Source organism: Artibeus jamaicensis, unplaced genomic scaffold (assembly GCF_021234435.1).
Source record: "Artibeus jamaicensis isolate MK-2021 breed Jamaican fruit bat unplaced genomic scaffold, CSHL_Jam_final contig_332, whole genome shotgun sequence".
In the NCBI taxonomy this organism is placed as follows: domain Eukaryota; kingdom Metazoa; phylum Chordata; class Mammalia; order Chiroptera; family Phyllostomidae; genus Artibeus; species Artibeus jamaicensis.
This window is the reverse complement of record NW_026521788.1, coordinates 4,280,182-4,300,429: the sequence shown is the minus strand read 5'-3', so window position 1 is coordinate 4,300,429 and position 20,248 is coordinate 4,280,182. Positions and strand designations below refer to the sequence as shown.

General features: G+C 44.4%; 2 protein-coding genes across 3 annotated transcripts in view; both read right to left on the bottom strand.

The window, feature by feature from the left end:
* Positions 1-887: 887 nt before the first annotated feature.
* On the bottom strand, positions 888-2,229 carry CH25H (cholesterol 25-hydroxylase). Its single transcript, XM_037156628.2, has one exon. It carries the CDS (start codon positions 2,217-2,219, stop codon positions 1,407-1,409), a length of 813 nt encoding a protein of 270 aa, XP_037012523.2. The 5' UTR covers positions 2,220-2,229; the 3' UTR covers positions 888-1,406.
* Positions 2,230-8,859: 6,630 nt separating this feature from the next.
* Positions 8,860-20,248, bottom strand: part of LIPA (lipase A, lysosomal acid type) — a 31,309-nt gene continuing 19,920 nt past the window's right edge. For both annotated transcript variants that reach the window (XM_053663946.1, XM_037156608.2), the window contains exons 7-10: positions 19,800-19,946; positions 18,712-18,783; positions 11,175-11,246; positions 8,860-10,359 (exon numbers count right to left, since the gene is read on the bottom strand). In XM_053663946.1, coding sequence (XP_053519921.1) covers positions 10,126-10,359; positions 11,175-11,246; positions 18,712-18,783; positions 19,800-19,946 — 525 coding nt within the window. In that variant the 3' untranslated portion in view covers positions 8,860-10,125. The remainder of the gene's footprint in view (positions 10,360-11,174; positions 11,247-18,711; positions 18,784-19,799; positions 19,947-20,248) is intronic.

Sequence of the window (20,248 nt, the reverse complement as noted above, 5' to 3'; positions counted from 1 at the left end):
GGAGGCCAGATCTTTGGATGGACTTTTCACCTTCAAACAAAATAGTTTGGTTCATAGACACAGCAAGCCTGCCACAGGCAAAACTGCCACTCTTTATACTTTTTCCCCTAACTTGTCTTGATTTTTAACTTTATCTAATTATACTTCAAAGATAAAATTAATTAGGCAGCAGCTAGATGGGGTACATGATAGGTGATGGGTGTGTGGTCAGTAACAGGGACATTTTACTGTTACAATCTTCAAGAACATCTGAGGCACTACTTCCTTTTATAGATTAAGAACCAGGGGTCTAGGGTCAAATTTCACGTATCTTTTTTTCTTTGAGAAAGGGACATGCAGTTCTCATGTTTGTCTTACTTGAGAAAAGTGAATATACAAAAATCCCAGAGTGCAGGGGCAATGAGTATTATGGTCATTTGCACTACATGGCTTCATGAAAAGGGGGGCATACTCTGAACCCCCTTTTGGATCTATCAGCCCCTCTAATGCACGCACTTGACTCACCAGTTTTGCAAAGCAAGGCACCCCACTAATTCTATTCTCCTCCCAACACCACCCTCCCCGCAAATAATCAAATGGTTGCTCAGCATTAATCTCTCTAACACTTTCCAGGGTAATTCTTTCAGTTGCCTGTTATGCAGAAATCAGTTGAAACAGTCAGAACAATAGTGGGGTTTTTTTTCCTCTGTAAAATCTCTAGACCAAAGCAGACAAACAGACCCCTTCTCCTGCCTCCTTCTCCTCTATAACCCACCCACACACCCCACTGGGGTACTCTCTTTCCAAGAGAGTGCAGGGGAGGGCTCTGACAGGTACCGCCACCCCAGATCCCTCTTCCCGTTTTAGTATTTTTATTCAAAACGCCAGTGAAACAGGAGCCAGTACTTATTTGGTTTATTTCTGTTTTTTTTTAAGCACAAATAACATTTCTTTCCATATAAATACAAAGTTCTATGAAAATATAGAAATTACAATAATCCTAGTCACTGCCCAGCAGGAACATGTTTCTTTGTCTAAAGAGTCAGAGATCAGATTCTCTACTTTAAAAAATAGGTTTTTCAGCCTGGTTCTGGGGCACTTTCAAACATTGGAAACTCTTTACCCTACAAACAAATCCTTTTGGAGATGACTTAAATATGCCAGTGATGAATCTCTAAACATCCCAGAATCGAGGCTATTGAACTAGATTTCAATACCAGGTATACAACTGTCGGTACACAAAAAGTACATAAATTACTTCATCAGATTGCAAAAATACATCAGATTTTATCTATAAACGTCCATCAAGTAATAAATTACTTACTAAAATATAAAAATAAAAAAGCTGAAGTGTGTTTCCTCTGATTCAAGTGTGAAATGCACATCAGTCCCGGTTCTCAGGGGCCACTGCCCGGGAGGGACACATGTCACTTGCCATGAGCAGACTGCAGAGTTCCCAGTATCCTGTCCCAGTGTGTGAAGTAAGGGGCGAAGTTGCAGTTAAACTGAGAGTGATGCAAGTCGTGGTGCGCCACACCCCCGTACCACCCAAAAGGTACCAGCTTGTGCGTGGACCAGGGAAATTCATAGCCCGAGTGGTCCTCCACCGACAGCCAGATGTTGACCACGTGGAAGACCATGACAGTGAGCGGGTGACACTGGAGCAGCGTGACGTTCATCATGTCAAAGAAGCCCAAGGATAACAGTTCCCAGAAGCTCATGTACTGCGTGGCCAGCGCGAAGGAGGGCGAGTTCTTGTGGTGCATCTTGTGAACGTTCCGGTACAGCCAAGGCACCTTGTGGTGCAGCAAGTGCCACGCGAAGACCTCGGTGTCGAAGAGCAGCAGGCACAGCACGAGGTGGTACACCAGCTGGAGCAGCTCCGGGGCTTCACGCGGCAGGAGAGCCGCGCCACCGGCCCAGTGCAGCAGCGTGGCGGGGAGCACGAACACCAAGTGCTGGTAGAGCGTCTGGCCCAGGCAGGGCAGCAGATGCCGCGCCGTGGGCAAGAAGTCGGGCTGGATCTTGTAGCACCGCAGCGCGGGCACCCAGGGGCACAGGACGTCCAGCAGCGCGAAGGGCAGGCAGAGCCCCAGGTAGACGGTGATGGAGAAGACGGCCGGGAAGAAGGGCGACTGCGCGAAGGCCTCCCGAGTCCTCAGGCGGTCCCAGACCGGCTGCAGAAACAACTGGCCGGAGCGACACAGGACGTGGGACTCGGAAGTGTTGAGGCCGCTCATGGCGAGCCGGTCACCGCAGCCGCAGCGAGGCTGGCGCCCCACAGCCTTTATTCTGCACTTGGCCCCGCCCTGGGTGACGCCGGGGCCTCTGGCTCCCTTCCCGGGCTGAGCGGGGCGCGCACAGACGCACAGTACTGCAGAGCCGCGGTTAGTGGCTAAAACACACATCCGCAGCTACGTTTAATGGGCTTTTATGTGTGCAACGGGAGTGGCACTTAGTAACTTCATATGCATGTGGAATTATGTCCTACTTTTTTTTAAATTAGTGTACAATTTACAAACGATGAAGTGCATAGATCTTTAGAGTTTCTACAAATTTGGACAATTCTACTCACCTGTGTCATCACCACCCCTAAACAAGATTGGGAATATTTCCTCTCCACCGGAAAGCGCTCTTTTCGATCAGAATTACTTGTCCTTTTAAATGCACACATACAACTCCGTCTATGTGTATTCATAAAATCGCTAGTATAACTGCATCTTCAAAAACTTTAAAGTGACATAACTTTTGTATTTCGGATCTTTTCTGTCTGCACACCTTGTATGCCTTTAACTAGCAGCAAGGGGCAAACTAACCTTTTGCGGGGGGTCCCCGGCCACGCGCAGCTGCGGGAAATCAAAGGAGACCGGGTGGCGGGGTCTCCGGAGGGGATCTATCCCCGCAGGCTCCCCGCAAGCGCCAGATCCCACTGCGAGGACCCGCCTGGGGAGCCAGCAGATCCGTGCCGCCGAAGCGCCCAGAGCAGCGACAAGAACTGCGACAGTCCTCGGCAGAAGAAGAGACTGCAACTGCTAGGCTTCGCTCTAACAACAACAACAAAAAGTTCTGGTTTTAACATCTAGAGTCGACGCATACCTGGCTAAAAAGGCGCTGCGTCTCAGGAAGAAGTGAAATCAGTAAAGCACCTACTTTGTTCCTTAAGGGGACATATGCGTGTTCCTGAAGCCTCGAGGAGCTGTTGGTTGCAGAGACGTGTCGCACTTACCCTGCCCTTCCCTGGGGTGTCTTCGCGGTGCCAACTCGCCCTTGGAATTCGCCTCCTATTTCCCCCAGACCATCCCGGGCGCAGAGGCAAACCGCAAGGCCCCTCTATCGCCGCGTTTCTCTGCGTTCCGAGTTCGAAGTGGACTTGACTGACGGGGACTGAGCATGAGAAGGTCGGTACTAGGAGAGCTCTGTCGAGACCCCCAGAGCTGCCTGCCGAGGGGGGAAAAAAGCCAGCTGCTCTCCCGACCCGGGAGGCCAACGCGCAACGCAAGGACCGCCTGCAGAATAGGTTGGGACGAAAACTTTGAAGCCCGGGACGCCGGCTTTGCCTCCTGTGTCTGTGAGGTTGGAGCCAATACTTCACTCCTCCAAACTCCCCACCCCAAGGGAAATAAATAATAGTAGCTACCTCATGAGCCTATTTCTAGCATTAACTAGGAAATTTAGAATAATACTGAGGCTACCACGTGACACCTTCGAGGCATTAGCTAAATGTTTTACTCTATTTCACCCAATCCGTGGAGGTAGGAATTGTTACTACAGCTGTGATGCTACAGGAATAAAAAAACAACGCCTGGCACACGGTTAGCATACAATATAAGATACACTATTTTAAATTCATACTTCATATTTTATATAAAGAACAGTGGAGAAAGTTTGCAATTAAAATCAAATAAAATCATGTAAAGAGAAGTAAAAGAAAGTCATATATTGTGAGGGAAGAATAAGTACAACAAAAATATAGACCAACATATTGGCCTAGAAATGTAATAATATATAGGATAGGTGCATATCCTAGTACATGATTATACTAGGTATGCACATGGTAATTTTCATAATATATAATTATAGATTAATATATAGTAGCATATAAGATATCTATGGGACTATACGGGTTATATAAGATGTTACACACACACACACACACACACACACACAAACCCTATAACAGGCCAGTTCATAATACAGAAACTTCCGATTCGTGTGTTTTCCAGAACTGCCACTGAAGGGTTATGGATATTCTTTAGATGCCCATTCTTGGAACACCAAACCTCTGGCCCTCCTGCAGACTTAAAAAAGAAACACACCTCAGTGTGTCCTAAGATTATTTTGATATTATGCTTGTCTGTTGAAGAGATAAAAGTTCGGAAGCAGCTTTGAGCAGCAATTTGACAAATACCAAAAAAGAAACATACTGGAGTTTGCTTATGTTTTGGGTATCTGGATGGTAGCAGAGTCAGGTACAATGCGGGCCCTTGGCCTCCTGCTCGTAGGGGGGTTTTCAGGTTAGAAAACCTGTCATTCCTAGTCTCCCCTTCAGCCTACACCATCCTCCAATTCACTCCTAGTGCAACCCAGGAACATGCTTCTATTTCCATACCTGGTAGATATCACCTTGTGCTTGAATTTTTGTATTGCATCTCAGAGAGAAGATGCAATACATTCTCCTCCTTTGCTCCTTTCTACCTGATTTTAAACAAATAAAAAGGTTTATTTGAGAATGACCTTGCATTATTCAATGTAGCATATGCCATTTACTAGGTCTTCATTCTTGAGCTCCCCCATCATCCAAAGGGACCATCAAAGCTTGCTTTCTCAGACTTACAATTGAACTCTGCTCAGAGGTAAAATATCACTCAGATTTGCCCTTAGCAGAAAGTAAGTCAACCTTCAAATTTCTGTCCGGCACATGCAGTCCTTTTTGTGTGGTCTCAGCAGTCATGCGTGCTTGCTTTGGATGCTCTCACAGACTTTCTTAAGTGGGTGGCATTGGCAGGTTTGCTTAATTGGGACTTAGCTATTAGAGTGTTGTTAGGACTGCCTTCTGTGAGCTCCCGGCCCCCACCCGCCTATTCTTTTCCTTCTTTGCTTTCTCCATCCTCTGTAGCTAAGCCTGTTAGAATCTTTCCCAAAAAGCCTTGTGCAGAAAGACCTGGGAGCCGTGGTTTTGGCATGGTTCACCCAGGCTCTCCCCTCTTACTCTCTGCACATTGGAGAATAGCCACCAGCTTCTCTGCCTCTTCAACTCACACAGCCACCAGGACAAAGGTTTGTGTCCGATGTATAAGTTCAACTATCTCAGGGCACATGGGCAGCTAAAATCGGACCAGCTGTCCACAGTGTTATTGAGGAAGCTGAAAAAGTAGGCACATGTTGATGGGTGATGCAAAATGGCATCACTTAATAGAGCCAAATAAAATCGAACCCTGTTTATTAATTTTTATTTTTTTAATTTTATTTGTTGATTTTTAGAGGGAGAGAGAGAGAGAGAAACATCAATTTGTTGTTCCACTTATTTATACATTTGTTGGTTGATTCTCATATGTGCCCAGACCGGGGTTGGAACACACAGCCTTGGTGTATTGAGATGACTGAGATCCCGGAAAAGGCATATTGGACCCTATTTAGTCTTGACTGAAGTGGTGTCATTTCTTGAATTGGCAAATGTGCACCTTTACACATTTTTAATTTACACAGAATTAACAGCTTGCTAGATGAATAGGTCTTTTTAGGGCATGGAGTATATCATCTAGAATTTTTTTTCTCACAGTGCCAAGCAATATACTTTGCACGTAATGAATGTTCAAAAGTTATTTGTGGGCTTAACGTACATTTTGAAAGATATTGTCTGTAAATGGAGGCTAAAAACATTGAACCTCTTTTTTAAGCACTGGCTATGTGCCCTGGAATGATCAAATCACTTTTTCTGAGAGTGCAACATTCAAGTCTATGCTTGTTTAATGCAATCTCAGTTATTTGGTAACAAGTCACCATAAGACTTAAGGAAAATAGAAAAGACTCCCCCCTCCAAAAAAAATTTTTAAAAGACCATATAGTTGACAAAGTACATTACCCATGACATAATCTCTTTTTTGTGTGACCTTCACAGTTGTTTCTTTCCAAAACGAGGTGAGACTATCAGCATCTATCTAGCCAAAGCAACCATTCCTGAATATCAAAGATGAGAAGTGTGGTAACATCTTACAACTGTAACTCATTAAGACGCAGAGAGAGCGGCTAATGTGACCCCTGGTTGTAAACATGAAAACAGCCTAAGAAAAGACCAGCTAGGGGCAAATAGCAAGTTACAGTGAAACCAAGAGCAAACCTGGTCAGAGTCAACTTCAGGATAGATGCCCCCACATCAAAAGGAGTTTTGGACGGGCCATTGAAGTTACATCTATAGGACAGTTTGCAAAAGACTCGGAAAACATGAAGTATCCATGAGCAAGCAGAGCGCTGACGAAGGATGTGACCCAGACGCTGAAGCACATTTGGTTTTGAACACTTGGTCTTTATATTTTTGATCCATCTGGGTGATCTGTAAGTGGGTGCTTCTACCAACATTATTGGAACTCTCACCAACTCCTCTAAAACGTTTAAAGCGTATAAAGTCATTCCTGTTAAGAGGCATAATATTACTGCAAGGCGGAGAAAATACTCACCTGTCAGAAGGGTTGCTGCAAAGATCAAAGCCGTTAGGAGAAGACTTTAAGGATCCAGAAGGCACCATGTAAATGTAAAGTATTTGTGTTAGTATTGCTATTTAAAATATGTAGACAAAAAATAATTTTCTGCTTAGTTTGAAACTGAACTTGAAATCTGCACCTAGAGTAATACAATAAATACTCTTGAATGAATTACTGGCAAATGTTTTAAATCAGAATTATTACAACCTGCTATTGCCTTTCAGGGGTCACGTTTTGAAAATCTCTCCATGCATTCAACTCGAAATGACAAGAATTAAAATTACAGCGTGTTTTAAATGTTTACATCGAACAAATTAAGACTTTTAATATCCACAAAAACATTGTTTGGAAATAATATCGACAATTTGGGACCTTTGTGAGTCCTAAGGTTAAAGACATTTCCATTTCCTCCCCCCCATGTCTGAGGTTCTGACTACACTGTTAGGCAAATTTTTATTTTCATGCTACTTTCGAAGACAGTTATTCTTTGAGAATATTTTTAGGTGATATGCATCAGACAGAATTAATCAGAATCCTACAAATGACCACAGATGTGGTGGATCTTCTCAGCCCTCCAATTAGAAACCGGTTCACAAATCAACAGTAGTTCTCTGCCTCTCCCCAGGGACTAGAGGAAGCCTCCTCCTGAAACGGTTTGGGAGTAAAGCCACGAGTGCCCCCCTGTGGCGAATTTAAGAAGTTAACCAATTAATTGTGTTCTCAATTGTGACTTCATTTGGTGGCTTTGCCCACATAAACACAGAACCTGAGTGTTCCAAGCTGGCAAATACGAACTAGTCTTTTCCTTGCTGTGGGGTCTGTGGACACCTTTGGCCTCAGACATGCTCAACAGAACATGTATCAGATGCAGTTGATATGAACGGTCAGAACTCCTACAAACTTGTTACCAAACCTCTTGAGTCACAAACTCCGACCCTGCTCTGCACTCTCAGCCAAAGATGACACAAAACTACATGGAAGGCACCCCAGGTTATAACCATATGAAAAGCCCTACGAAGAGCCTGAGCAGCTGGGTCAAGAGCGAGGCCACTGACAAAGCCCAGGGTACGTGTAACCCAACTGCAACAAGAAGAACTATGCCACATTGCCACCTCTAGACGGCCCCACACGCTGAAGAAAGATCCCCAGAGATTTGGGAAAGAGGAGAAAGAAAAACACTCCAAACGGGGTCCGCTCTACAGAACGAAGACCCCACTCTTCACTATGGTCTGCTGTGTTGGCGTTTTAATGGCCACGGGCTTTCAAGGGCATCTATCGGAGCCTCTGTGGCAGCAACCAAAGAGAAACCAAGTTGCCTGTGGCACTGAAGCCCTTCCCCAGTGAGCCCTGTCCCACTACTGGGGTCAAACAACAGCACACCCACTCACTGCCTCTATCTTCCCAGCCCAGCCAACAACCTCGTGCCTGGTTGGCCACAGCAGTTTGCCTTGGTCAAAGGAGAAAGAACTGTTCTTTTTGTGGGGGACATTAGGCCTGCGAGGAGTGGCATCCTCCCAGGGATGTACGTCCTTCACATCTGGTAGTTTTGCTCTTTTCTGCGGTTGCCACAAAAACACAGATGCCACTGCAGTCCTGTGCAGCCCCCGATGTTACATGTGCATCTCATTTTATTTCGCTACGTCCACCATTCTTCACACATCTTGTCTGTCTACACATTTACTGAGTCACTACAGTCTGGGCTGTGTATGAGATTTGGGGTAAGATATCTTCTGGCCTCAGGTCACAGAGTAGCAGGAGAGACCACACCAGACCCCCAAATCTAGGTGTCTGCCCCTGTGATGTATCTTGTCTCTGCCAGCTTCTGTTGCTTCATTTGTTCATGGAGGCAGTTGGATGGCCAGTCCTTGGATCCATGGTCCTGCCTGTAACAGGCCACTGCCTGCAGGTGGGGTCACTGCTGAGTCTTCCCTCAGCCTCACTCAGTGGCCCCTGCAGGATGACACCGAAGGCCAGCGCTTCCAAACTCTCCCCAGTGCCCCCCCGGGTTTGAAACCACTCTCTGCTCCCCACTGGAGAGGATCAAACGTTCACAGACAGTATCAGTGAGGTTTACCAGCAGTCAGCAAGAGGGAGAAAAAATGAGAAAGAAAAACACAAGTCTCACCAAAAGAGAAAGGGTAGTAGAAAATGGCTACTAAACAAACACACTAACACACAAACCTTCAAGCCTATGAGCCTCATGGAGTTTTATTAAAAGTTCAAATAAGACTCTTTATTGGTTACAAAGTAGTTATTATGCCGTTTCCACATATTAGCCAATATCAATTACCGTTTATTATTGCAGCTAAAATAACTAAATCAGAAAAGCATATCAACTGTTATTCTGTCCATCTGACAGGACTGTAAGGCTGTGAGAAAAGTCAGTGAACATGGGCTTCCGGACACAGGGGTGCAAATCAGGAGTAGTGAAAACACGTGCACACACAAAACTCAAACACAAAGCGATTCCCTGAGCTTTAATCTTAAGGCGTGCATATTTCTTTCTAGTGAAAATGGATTAGGACACTCCTCGGAGGCAGCCTCGGGGCTTCTGCTGCACACGCCGTCATCGCCGAGCTACACCAGCTGGTTGAGACAGTACCTTGATTTCAGGAAAAATAGTGGCATCATCTCTCCACAGCACGTTTCTTCTCAAACAAGTGGGCTTATGACCTGACTCACGATGAAGTTCATGAACACGCATGGTTGTGTGTATCGGTCTTCAAGTATTTAAAATACACCTGTTGTTTTTTAATGAGTGTAATTTGCTTTTGAGGACTGCAGCAAACTAATTTGCTTCATCTGAGGAATGTAAACTCTTGGTAAATAACAGCCATCACAGATAAGATTTGATAAAACTCATTACAGAATCTTTATAACTGACACGGCTGGAGTGTCACTGGATTTGACTCAGCACCTACTGCAGGAGGACACGACAGAGTGTCCTTTCGACCCCCGACACAGGGCCATTCCACTGGGCAGCCTCTCGGGGCCAAGCGATAAGAACTGGGCGCTTATATACCAAGTTTCTCTCCAGTCAGTCTCAGGTCATTTACCAATGAACAGCTCAGTCTAAACACTCCAACACAGGTGTCAGTGTGTGCTGTGTGTGGGTACAAAAAGAAATCCAGTGCATTTTAACTGGTATGGACAAGCAGAATGGTTATGACCTTTCACACATCAGTGACATTTTAGAAGACTTAAAGAAACCACCCAATGGTTGAAACACAAGCTGCGTATTTGGCCATGATTAAACAACACAAAAAGCAAGTGCGTTTCTAACCCTAACTGGAGAGACTTAGGTTATCTTCAACATCGTAATTTTCTTGCATATAAAAATATAAAAGGGCTGGGAAAGAAAAATAAGTACTTTAGAAAAATCAAGCCAATACATTTTGGACATGCTTCATTCGTTGACTTGACGATGGTGAGTGTGTCCACCTGGCTCTCACTGATACTTCCTCATGAGGTTCACAATCTCCTTATAGAGCTTCCAAGAGGCATCCAAGCCCCAGATAAAGTCCAGATGTTCCCACTCTGGAATGCTCTCGTGGTACACCAAGTTGGTGATCTGGGTCAGTAGGATGCCGATGTCCGTGGCATCCGCGAGCCAGTCCCGGCCCCCGCTCCACAGGGCAGTCGGCACAGCCATGTCTCTCACGTTGTAAGTGGGAGGGGAAGTCTAAGGAAAACCCAGAACACTTTGAGGTGGTTGTTTTAACTTACAAAAACGCAATCGACAGTCTCCGTTAAACACTGATAGTTCACTGAGAATAAAAGACTACATTCTGGAAATTGCTCTGTTTACTTTTCACATCACTTTACCCCAACGAAAAGAATCCTAACCCACAATGAAAGAAGAGTTACTATAGTAACGTGGTGGGCTTGGTAACAAGCGTTTAAATCCCCTCCCCAAGGAAGCTGTACTCACACGCAGTCAGTTCAAAGCAACAGGGCCAAGCAGCCGGGAAGGGGCTGTGGATCCACATTCTCCCCCTTCCCCTCCCTCTGAGGTGTAACACAAGGCACAGAAGTTCTCTGAGCCTCAGTGTCCTCTTGTTTGACCACCATCATCATCATCGCAGGGAAGTTGTGAAAATTAAATAAAATACGGCAAAGTGCCTTACACTTGAGAATACTCAGCACTCAAAAATGGTACATTTCTTGGTACACAGAAGAAAAGGCTTAGGCAATGTAATCTGACCAAGGCCCCCCAGCTACAGATGACAGACCTAGTTTTGTCTGACGCTTAAGTCTGTTCCCGACCAGTGCGACTCACATAGGTGACAGCTGGTACACAGGGCCGAGGACAGAACACAGAGGGAAGGCCTGAACCACAACACTGACCACCAAGTGCAGGGTGTTGCGGAACCGAACACTGTCTACCCAACTCTCTCAGGCCTTCCCCTAGCACCCAAGCCCAGGCAGGGGCCCGACAACTGACTTCCTTGATGTGTCCTCAGGGCCCAAGATTTCTAAAGACTTTGAAGACCTTACCTGGTTGTAATGAAAATAGTTCCTGGCCCTGCTCCCCCAGTCAAAGGCTTGAAACTTTTGTGATCTCCAACTCTAGAGAGAAGATAATTTGGGAAAAGGTTATCTGGCACGGATATTTGAGATAACATCATGGGTTGCTAGAACGAGCCACGTCCTCAGAAACCAATTCCACACCCAATGCTTGGACTTACTCTTCATTTCCAAGCTGTAATTGAAAATAAATGGCATTATTTTGCCCTCCTTTACGTAATGACTCGATGTCTCACCGTACGATTGGAAAGCAGCTACTGCGTGACCCGATAAAACAGCTAGACCCATGCTGTGAATTACACAGGGTGGGGCAAGAGTAGGTTTGCAGGGGCTGAAACACAGAGTTCTCTTGTGTTATTACTCATTAATTACTGAGTCATTTTCCATATGAACAACTGCAAACCTACTTTCTCCTCACCCCGTACTAGATCAATGGTTTCACGCCCATTGGATAAACTTTATGCTGATACTTTTTACTGAAATGTGACTCTTAAACTTTTCAAAGAGTTAACTATCTTATTTGGGAAAGATATATATTATATATAATATATAGGTTAATACATAGTTATGTGGATCAATAGGTATTTATATGGATTAATAAATATTTATATTAGAAAGTAAAAATTATATATCCCATATTTATATGGATTAATATAAACACTGTGTATCTACATGTGGATTAACAGTTATATATGCTTATACATAATCTCCATATTTTCCACGTATCCACTCTACTTGACTACTTACATTATTTTATATTTTATTGATTTGGCAGTTTTTCTTGAGTACCAGTATCAGCATGACCACCAAACTGTACGGCACACCAGCACAGTTCTGACTAGTTGGGGACGGCAGTCGCGAAATAACATTGTACATAAAGTTTAAATTTATGCATATATAGTATAATATAAAAGTATTAGCAAAAGTCAGTTATTTTTAAAATTTTAAGTAATGTAAATTCATACCTCCTCTATACCCATAAATTAAAAATGTCAAGAATTAAATCCCGAATTGGCAAGCCAAGTGAATTGGAAACTGTTCGAACTTTGGCCAGAGGACGGCATCTGGTAAAGAGGAAAAACCTAGATACTCTTTGTCCGGACTGCTTTTGATTTATGGGAGGTTTCAATTCTTATCAATCACACAAAACTCTGCGGTGCGATGTAACAGAAGACAGTGTGAGGTTAGAAACTGCAGGGACGTCTGTGGGAGAAATGCTAACATCTGCTTTTGCCGCTGCAAACGACCAGTTTTTAAAGACGTCGGCAGGTCCGACGGGCAGAAGAAAACCTGCGTCTGCGGCGTCTGTCAGTGCGTCTGGGCTCGGCTCTGGCTGCTGTTGGTGAAACAATATCCACGCTGTTTTGCCACCGCAGACAGTTGATCACTTACTTCCTCACGGTGTCTTTCAGCACTGATGAAAGCACCTGGTGTGAGCATGGAATATACTGGAAAAATTTACCTAGGGCTCAGACGGCACTTCTAAACTTGACTTTTGTGCTCAGAGTCATCACTCCCACTTTAGAGGGAGTCTCAGAAGGAGGGAAATGTGAAGATGAGTATTTACAGCCACAAGAACAGGGAAATAAGTTAAAGTCCAACAGTAGATGTTTGGTTAATGCATCATGTTACATCATTGTGTTGTAGCAGTATGCCACTTTCATAAATATAATTATAATAATATAGAAAGAGAACTATGGGTAATGTTTATAAATAACATTAAGTGGGGAAAAAGAAAATGAAAATGAACAAGTGCCATGGTTACACTTACATGACGGTCATATGTCACAAAATATCAGGAGGAAATACTCGTAACATCAGGCTATAGGATATAGCCTGATATAGGTTTTTAAGTGACATTTCAAAAATTATTTTTACATCTTGAATGGTAATGAAAATGTCAATTGGTTCAACTTTTCTAAAGTACAATACACATCAGAAGTCTTAAAGCTATGCCTGGCCTCTGACCACTAAGCCCACTTCTACAATTAGACCCTAAAAAATAATCTAATGTATAAGGAAACATCTTTAATTCAAGAATATTTTTCCCAGACTGTTTACTATTGCAAAAAAAAAGAAAAGGCTATCATAGCAAAAATAATAGTAATGATAATTATTATGACATTAATAATAATAATTCAAGCAAAGGAAAACTGTCCTCAGTTACAAATATTTAACATCATTGGCCTGAAAAGATATCTTTGATTACAGGAGAGACCCAAATTGCCCATTCTTGCTCTCTTCCTTAGTCCCTGATGCTTTCACTAAGCCCATGGCTACCAGGGCAGGAACCACATCCCTTCTGTGCTTCCTTCCTGTGGCTGGGACACACATGGAGGCCACCAGGCTTCCCTGGGATAGAAAAGGACAGCAGCCAGGAAGGCAGAGCCGCAGTGCAGAGGGAGCACCGCCACACCCCTCCACCGCAATCCTGGGCCGCTGATGTCTGGGCTGCATCCGAGAAAGACAAACTACTCAGAGGCTGTGTTTTGGCATCTCTGATTCAGCAACTTAGCAAATATAATGCTGTTTAATTTAAAAGATTTTAAGTTACCTAAACATGCACATAGTGTGATCGTACTTTTGTAATGAAAACACTTATACCAAAAAATCTATGCTGACCCTGAGCAAGTTCAGGACATGCCACCAAAAATACGCTGGTGTGGTCGTTTTAATTACTGGATTGAAAGGTACTTGCAAAATGGCAGATTCAAGGAGGGTACTCTGACGTTCCTTTTTCTTTCTAAAAGAGAGATATAAAATTCCCAAGTGAAAAAAGCCATCCACCCCTGTACCAGAAGGAAGAAATGTTCTTGTCACCAGAGACAGGGGGAAGCCTAGAGAAATTGCACAAAAAGACCTGGTTAAAATAACTCTTCTCTCCTTTAGTCTCTCGTATTTATTTTAGGTATTTTTTACTGTTGTTAACTCTTTGTTCAACCTAGTCCATAAGCACTTCAGCCTAGGCACTTCTTTGAGTCTTCGTTTTTCTTGCGCACACATAAATAGAATTCATGGGTCTTTCTCCTGTTAATGTCGTCCCTCAGTCCCAGACAAAAGCTTAAGAGGAGAAAGGTAAATTTTAACCGGCTCTACGACACCAACACTCGAACACTGCTTATCCCCGGTGGTGGACACATGGGGGATTTATTTTCTTCTCTGTACTCACATATATTTTTAAACTTCATAATGAACACATATTAACTATATAATAAAAATTATGCTAAATGTTGTTTTATAATGTTTTAAAGAGCCTACCCGATGCACATATTTTTTAGGCTACTAATAGGTTTCAAACAATGGAGAACATCAGAATCATATCAACTCCTTAAAATGCAGATCGCAAGAACATACCTCTAGGAATTTTAATTCTCAACAGGTCGTGGGCAGGCCCAAGAACCAGAATTTTTTATAGCATCGTAAGTATTTCTGAACAACCCTGTAGAGATAGATTAGGACCAGCCCTCTTCCAATAGCAGTGAGCCCTGGGGCTTGGGGCTCTGGCTCTGGGCACAGGGGCAAGGGAACTAAAGGAAGGTGGCTCTGGGGGTCGGGTCTCTAAAACTTGTCAGGTTTATAAATGGAATAAGGTTCATAAACTAAATTTAAAGCCCAGTAGAGAACTAGGTTTTGGACTGTCTAACCACTATGCTATACATCTGAAACTAATACAAAATAAAATTGAGGGTATACTATAATTGAAATAATTTTTTAATTTAAAAAGAGTAGAAAACAAAAAAATAAACATGTGCAGAATTACATGTAAAAAAATAAAAACTAGGTTTTGGCCCTGGCTGGTGTGGCTCAGTGGATTGAGTGCCGGCCTGCAAACCAAAAGCTCGCTGGTTCAATTCCCAGTCAGGGCACAGGCCTGGGTTGTGGGCCAGGTCCCCAGTGAGGGGCATGTGAGAGGCAACCACACACTGGCATTACTTTCTCTTTTTTTCTCTCTCCCTTAACCTCTCTCTAAAAATAAATAAATAAAATCTTTTTTAAAAACTGGGCTTTGGAACTGTTTAAAAACACAGAATTGTAATTACTTAAACCAACAGTAAATTTCTGAATGCACTATGAATAAAATGGCCTTAAAAAGCACCTCCAAACTCCTACCACAGGAACCCCCAAACGTCACAGCTGAGCTGCAGCCCTTGGCCTGCCAGCACCCAGACGCCACACCGTCAGCACAGCCTCTCCCAGGAGGCACCACGGCAGCCTCGACCAGCAGCGTGTCACTGACGGGCAGAGAATGGCAGCCCCGGCCCCCAGCCCAGAGGACAGAGAATCAAGGAGAAGGCCCTATGAGACAGCCGCACGAAACAACCTTTCTCAACAAAGAGATGGCACAGGGGAAAGGGGGCAAAGGGCAAGACTGCCTCCCACTGGGAATCTGAACTTGGGAAACGTTCCTGAGGCACATTCCAATGTGGTTAGAACCTAAAACCACAATGGGGCCCCAGAGCAGTGCCCTGAACCTCAGCCTGCAGACTTTGACCTCGGCCAGCTGCTAGATTAAAGGGGCCGGGCCAGGAACAGAAGCCTGGGTTGCAGCCGGCCACAGAGCTCTTCTGCACACCCAGCGCGTGGTGGAGGCCTGCCCACAGCGGGGTGCAGGAGCACTTCTGCACACGCAACAGCGTGGTCTGACAGTCTTGGCTGCCACATTCCCAAAGTCCCCTGACAGGCGGGGTCTGGCGGTCATTTGCGCTTTGCTGAGGCTTGTGGAATAGCACTCATGGGCTGCAGTGGTCACTCAGCTCGGTAGTTCAGCACCTGTCTTCCTCCTGGCCGGTCATCCTCCCTATGAAAGTGCACTAATGCCTGAGGTGACAAACTGGGCCTTTAAAAACAATGTCCACTAGGTAAGAGGGTACACAGTGTTCCAAAAGGTAGGGGCACTTTTGTGATAAGGCATGCAAAGAAGACAAGTGCCCATAAACAGAAACGTGGCTGAGGAGAAAAGCAGGAGGCCTGAGTGAACGACTGGGATTCTGAGAACTTTTCAAGGTTTCGGGACATTCCTTAAGAGGTGAGGGGTGCTCTTCAGCATATCAACTACTTGTATTCTCGGGGCCCCTCCTCTAAGCCACAGGAAACTGGCACTGGGTCACTGACATTTAACACAGGGGCCTTATCATCACTAGGGGGGCCAAAAGCCTCAGGCGCAGTCCTACCTGGTTCCTGAGAGACCAGCCCAGGCAGAGGTGACCTACAGCACTCCCACCTGAGGCAGGTCACCAAGCCGCTCAGCAGCAAAGGAGTGAACTGCTGACACACTCGACAACAGGCATGAATCTCAAAACAGCTACGCTGGGTCAGAGAAGTCACACAAAGCAAGTAGATACTGTATTACTGCGATTATAGAAAACCCTAGAAGATGCAAACTAACCTATAATGAAAGAGGAGATCGTGGTGGTTTGGGGACAGAGGTGAAAAGGATGAAGAGGGGGGTGAACAAAGGGGGCAGGAGAAAACCTTTGGGGTGATAGGTTCACTCTCTTGATCTTGGTGGTGATGGTTTCATGGGCATATGCCTATGTCAAAGCACGTTGAATTGAACACTTTAAATATTGTATGCTATGCCACTTACACATCCAGAAAGTTGTTTTTAAAAAAAAAACAAAACTAGAGATTCTACAGCCTAAATGAGTTAGAATCTCTAGGGATGGGGCACAAGAGCCTTTGTTTCTAAAGGCTGTGACTGTAGCCAATCCGACAGCTGCACAGCCAGTTCAACTCCCCTTGAGACAGACCAGGCCTCTCTCAGATGGGTGGGAAGGCCCCTCATTTCTTTTTTTCCAGTCCTCCCCTAGGATGTGTTTATTGTATTGAGGGGCAAGGAGAGAGCAAGAGAAACATCGATTTGTTGCCGAACCCCTGCACATGTCCCCACTGGTGATCGGACCCACCACCCAGGTTTGTGCCTGAACCTGCAACCCTTTGGTGCTTAGGATGATGCTCCGACCAAATGAGCCACGCGGCCAAGCGCCAATTACTCCCTGAGCCTCTCCTAGGTAAGATTAAGGTTTCGCTTGAGGACTCAATGCCAGCAGCCCAGGGGGAACCCGGAGAACAAAGAGATCCAGTCTGCTCACCTGCATGAAGAAAGAAAAAAGAAGGGTCCCTGTGCTCTCTGAGCCAGACCCGGAGGCAGTTCCCGAGCCGCACTCTCTACCAGTGCGGGCGTCCTTGATGCGGCGGCTCGCTCCCTCCACCTTTTTCCTCTGGGCCAATTCTTAGTAAACCTCTTTCCTTCTCAGTCCGTTTTGCCTCCTCTCTTGATTTCTCTGGGGCTGGAGGGGACGGGGCGGAGGCATGGCAAGAAGCCCCTTACTGTTCTTAAACAATATTTTCTTAAAGGTATACTTTTCAAGTAATTCTGACGGTTCTGATGCAGGCAGTGACGGCCCAATGTTCGGAAATTACTACCCAGGACACCCACTGCATCTCGGTTTGAAACTTAAAAGGTAAGTCATTTCTATGTAAAAACTGCGGGGAGGGGAATTGTATAAAAATAGTTTCTGAGGTAAAAATAAGGTCCTGACATATTAGGTTTTTTTTTAAAGGGCAAGTGACAAAAGAATAAGTAAGAGAAAGTAAATTAATATATTTCTACTGCACAACTATTATTTCTGTCTGTATCTTTAACCACAGCTTTTTGAAAGGACAGGCAGCAGAAGGTACAGGGTAGAACGCACAGACATTTCAGATTTCCGGATACACATCCTCTCTCTGTGTGTGCGATTAGAGAAGAATCCTATTTTTTAATCTTAAGTAAATTTTATTATTTGCTGCCTATGTGTAATTTCTGAACTTTCTAGAATGAACAGGCATTACTTTTGTGATATGTGGTAAAACAATCAAACTCTACTTTAAAAGTTAGTTGCTCCCATTTGCCTCTATGATTGCTTATCTATTGATGTTTTAGCATATTATGTTCATGGGCTAATGCTGAAATAGCAGCTTCTGTTTCCAAAGGGGCTCTAAAATCTTGTTTTATGGAGCAATACAGAAATAAAATAAATCTGGGGCCCTGGCCACGCAGCTCAGTTGGTTAGACTATTGGCCCAATATGCCAAGGTTGTGGGTTCAATCTCCAGTCATGGTACATATAAGAATCAACCAATGAATGCATAAATAAGTGGAACAACAATCAATGTTTCTCTCTCTCTAAAAATTTAAAAAATATATAGATAAATAAGGGACTTAATGAAAATCTGACAGAGGGGAGAGAAGGGGAAAGAAAAAAAGAAGTCAGCCCCAACAGCTGTTTGGCAAACTCACACATACAGTACAGTTGTGCCCGGGAAGAAAACAAAGCAACACACACACAAATCAGGGATCCGCGAATCAGGGGAAGGACACCAGCTCGGCTTTGTAAGCAGACTGTCTTTCTGTTTCCCCGGAACAAAAAAGTCTCCCAGACTGCAAGCCCCGGAAGGGCTTGGATGCAGAGACCCTTTTAACGCTGGTTTGACACAAAACCCCACTGCCCTGTGGGAATGCCTACCTGGCCCCAGTGCTTCATGTTCTGCACAGAGGTCCCGGCAGGAGAGTGTGTTATGTACACCGGCACTCTAGACTGGAAAACAAAAAGTGTTGAAATAAAGAATTTAAAAAATAGTGTTAAGAAGGCATTACTGATAAACAAATTTCATACTTCAAAGCATTAAACACCACAGAGCCATAATCTCAAGTATATGAGATTAAGAACAGGAAACAATTCTTTGACTATAAGTATGTCCTACAAAAATAGGAACAAACACCCTGGCTGGCGTGGCTCAGTGGACTGAGGGACGACTGCAAAGCAAAGGGCAGGCGCCGGGATTCAGGGCAGGTGCCGGGATTCAGGCCAGGTCCCCAGTAGGGGGCGCTCGAGAGCTCACAAACCACACAGTGATGTTTCTCTCCCTCACTTTCTCCCTCCCTTCCCCTCTCTCTAAAAATAAATAAATAATATATTTTTTAAAAAGCGGGAACACACATACACACGGAGCAACACGGTAACCAGGGACTGCATGGGCTGAGATTACCGCCCATTTTTATTTTCTTTATCATGCTTTTCTGAATTTCCAAAATTTTATATAACAAGCATACCTTACTTTTATCATGAAAAACAAGAAAAAGTATCATCACTTTGAAAACCTGCCTAGAACCTTCCAGAATATCAGAACCTGTTTTCAAGAGGCAACATTACACACTCACTACAAGTATGTTCAGAAACACCAGCCTGTTGTTGGCCGAGGGTTTACAGCTTATTAAATAAATAAATAAATAAATAAATAAATAAATAAATAAATAACGATTTCAAAATTAAACAATTATAAATATCGAGACCTAAGGGATGTGGAGATCCCCATTCAACAGCGTCCGTGCAGGAACACTGTTGGAGGTGACCGTGGCTGGCCTTGGACGGCAGCAGATGGTGTGCCAGGCGCTTGCTGAAGTTCGTTCTTGTGCCTCTGAAATGAAGGCCCTGTCAGAGCTCCAACGAGGCCGTTCCTTTCTCTCCGCCGTCCTCCCATACAAATGACCGTATTCGCAGACAAAACAAAATCACTGGACGTTTAAAGCAAGTCTTATTAGGAACAAACTTACCATATTTAAGTTTCTCTCATTGAACCCACACAGAAGAAACATGATATTTCCACAAAGCTCCTTTAGGACAACGTGATTGCAAACGTGAACACTCAGCCACTCAAAAACTTCACTCTGGGGTAAAAATTCTTTGTCTCCAAATAACTCCTGCCGAATAAGGAGAAACCCAAGGACACCTCAGCATTACGTCCTGATACACGGGCCCGCATGACCCACCCCCGAAGTGAAGGCACATGCTAAGCATCTCCACAGATGGCCTCAGGATAGAAATGAAAACCAGTGTATATTTGAACTGGAGTACTTATGCAATCTCAGTAAGGCAACAGCAGTTTGTTACAGGTGTGTGTTTAATGTTTCAGATGAAGAAAAGGAGGCAGAAAGTCAAGTAAATTCACACCAACTTTTAAAGGGCCTTAATGGCCACTCAACCCAGGGCCATCCCCAAAGAG